Below are 2,438 nucleotides of genomic sequence, written 5' to 3'. Positions count from 1 at the left end.
TTTTAGAACTTTGAGTTTCAAATTCTCTCCCTTCTTCCCTCCCCACTCACCCTCCTTGAGAAGTCAAACAATGCAACATAGGCCACACATGTATGGTTATGCAAAACACTTCCATAAGAGTCATGTTGGGCGAGCTCTATGGCCCCTGCAGCTGCCGTGGCCATCCTCGCCAAGCTCCTGGGGCTTTTCTCGCTCCCGCTCAGTGGAGGAGCCACCACTGCCTCCATGTTTGGCTGCCTGGTGGCTGGGAGGCTGGTGCAAACAATTGCACAGCAAGTGGCAGAGGATAAATTTGTATTTGACTTACCTTATTATCAAAGTATCAACCATGTCATGGTGTTTATGCTGGGAACAGTCCCATTTCCTGATGGCATGGGAGGATCTGTCTACATTTCATATCCTGATTCAAGTGGAATGCCAGTATGGCAGCTCTTGGGGTTTGTCAAGAATGGGAAAGCAAGTGCCATCTTCAAAATTTCAGGTCTTAAATCTGGGGAAGGCAGTCAGCATCCTTTTGGAGCCATGAATATTACCCGTACTCCAACTGTTGCACAGATTGGCATTTCAGTGGAATTACTAGATAATCTGGCCCAGCTGACTCCTGTGGGCAGTGCTGCTGTGTCATCAGTTGATTCATTCACTCAGTTTACTCAGAAGATGTTGGACAACTTCAACAATTTTACTTCAGCATTTGCTGTATCTCAGGCCCAGATGACACCAAATCCATCTGAAGTTATCATTCCAGCAAATGTGGTTCTGAAATGGTATGAAAACTTTCAAAGGCGACTAACCCAGAACCCTCTTTTTTGGAAAACACGATTTAAATAAAATAATTTTTAAAGGTTAAAAAAAAGAGTCATGTTGTGAAAGACTAACTATATTTCCCTCCATCCTATCTTGTCACCCTTTATTCAATTTTCTCCCTTGACCCTGTCCCTTTTCAAAAGGGTTTCCTTTTAACTACCTCCTCCTTTCTAAGAACCCCACTGTCTTGTCCCCTAACCCCCTACTTTCCTGTATGGTAAGCTACCCAATTGAGTATGTATGTTATTCCCTCCTTAAGTCAAATACAATGAGAGCAAGATCCACTCATTCGGTTTGACCTGCCCCCTCTAGCTTCAATTATAACTGCTTTTTCTTGACACTTTTATTTGAGATAATGTATCCCATTTTATTTCTGCCTTTCTCCTCCCAATATATTCCTCTCTCACCCTGTAATTTTATTTTATTTTTTACATATCATCCCTTAATATTCAAGTCACCCAGCACCCTTTCCATATAGATATAGATATGTAGATATATAGATATATATATTCACTTCAACTACCCTAATACTGAGAAAAGTCTCATGAGTTACAAATATCAACTTTCTAAGTAGGAATGTAAAGAAAATGGTTCAACTTTAATAGGACCCTTATGATTTCTCTTTCCTGTTTACCTTTTCATGCATCTTTGAAAGTCAAATTTTCTATTCAGCTCTGGTCTTTTCATCAAGAATGCTTGAAAGTCCTCTATGTTATTGAAAATTTATATTTTGCCCTGGAGTATTATACTCAGTTTTGCTGGATAGGTGATTCTTGGTTTTAATCCTAGCTCCTTTGACCTCTAGAATATCATATTCCAAGTCCTTTGACCCCTTAAATTAGAAGATACTAGATTTTGTGTTACCCTGATTGTGCTTCCACAATATTTGAATTGTTTCTTTCTGGCTGCTTGCACTATTTTCTTCTTGACCTGGGAACTCTGGAATTTGGTTACAATATTCCTAGGAGTCTGCTTTTTGGGATCTTTTTCAAGAGGTAATTAGTGGATTCTTTCAATTTCTATTTTTGCCTCTGGTTCTAGAATATCAGGGCAGATTTCCTTGATAATTTCTTGAAAGATAATGTCTAGTTCTTTTTTTGATCATGGCTTTCAGGTAGTCCAATAATTTTTGAATTATCTCTCCTGGATCTATTGTCCCAATCACTGGTTTTTCCAATTAGATATTTCACATTGTCCTCCATTTTTTTCATTCTTTGGGTCCTGTTTTATAGTTTCTTGATATCTCAGGAAGTCACTAGCTTCTACTAGCTCCATTCTAATTTTTAAGGTGGTATTTTCTTCAGTGGTCTTTTGGATGTCCTTTTCTATTTGGCTAATTTGGCTCTTCAAGGCATTCTTCTCCTCATTGGCTTTTGGGAGCTCTTTTGCCATTTGGGTTAGTCTATTTTTGAAGGTGTTATCTTCTTCAGTATTTTTTTTGTCTCCTTTAGCAAATACATTCACTTGTTTTTCATGATTTTCTTGCATCACTCTCATTTCTCTTCCCACTTTTCCCTTTACTTCTCTTACTTGATTTTCCACACCCTTTTTGAGCTCTTCCACAGCCTGAGATCTCTTCATATTTTTCTTGGAGGCTTTTAATGTAGGTCTTTGACTTTGTTGACTTCTGGCTG

The 2,438-nt window shown here is 38.7% G+C and overlaps 1 protein-coding gene across 1 annotated transcript; it reads left to right on the top strand.

Annotated features, from left to right (window-relative positions):
• Nucleotides 1-225: 225 nt before the first annotated feature.
• On the top strand, nt 226-843 carry LOC118844519 (protein Hikeshi-like). Its single transcript, XM_036752422.1, has one exon. The coding sequence runs from the start codon at nt 226-228 to the stop codon at nt 826-828; it is 603 nt and encodes a 200-aa protein (XP_036608317.1). The 3' UTR covers nt 829-843.
• The last annotated feature ends 1,595 nt before the right edge of the window (nt 844-2,438 follow it).

This window comes from Trichosurus vulpecula, chromosome 3 (genome assembly GCF_011100635.1).
Source record: "Trichosurus vulpecula isolate mTriVul1 chromosome 3, mTriVul1.pri, whole genome shotgun sequence".
NCBI classification, from domain to species: Eukaryota; Metazoa; Chordata; class Mammalia; order Diprotodontia; family Phalangeridae; genus Trichosurus; species Trichosurus vulpecula.
Note: the sequence above shows the minus strand (reverse complement) of the source record. Positions and strands in the feature narration are given on the sequence as shown.

Excerpts from the sequence above, each read along its gene's own strand:
- LOC118844519 (XM_036752422.1), top strand. The coding sequence starts at position 226 with ATGTTTGGCTGCCTGGTGGCTGGGAGGCTGGTGCAAACAATTGCACAG.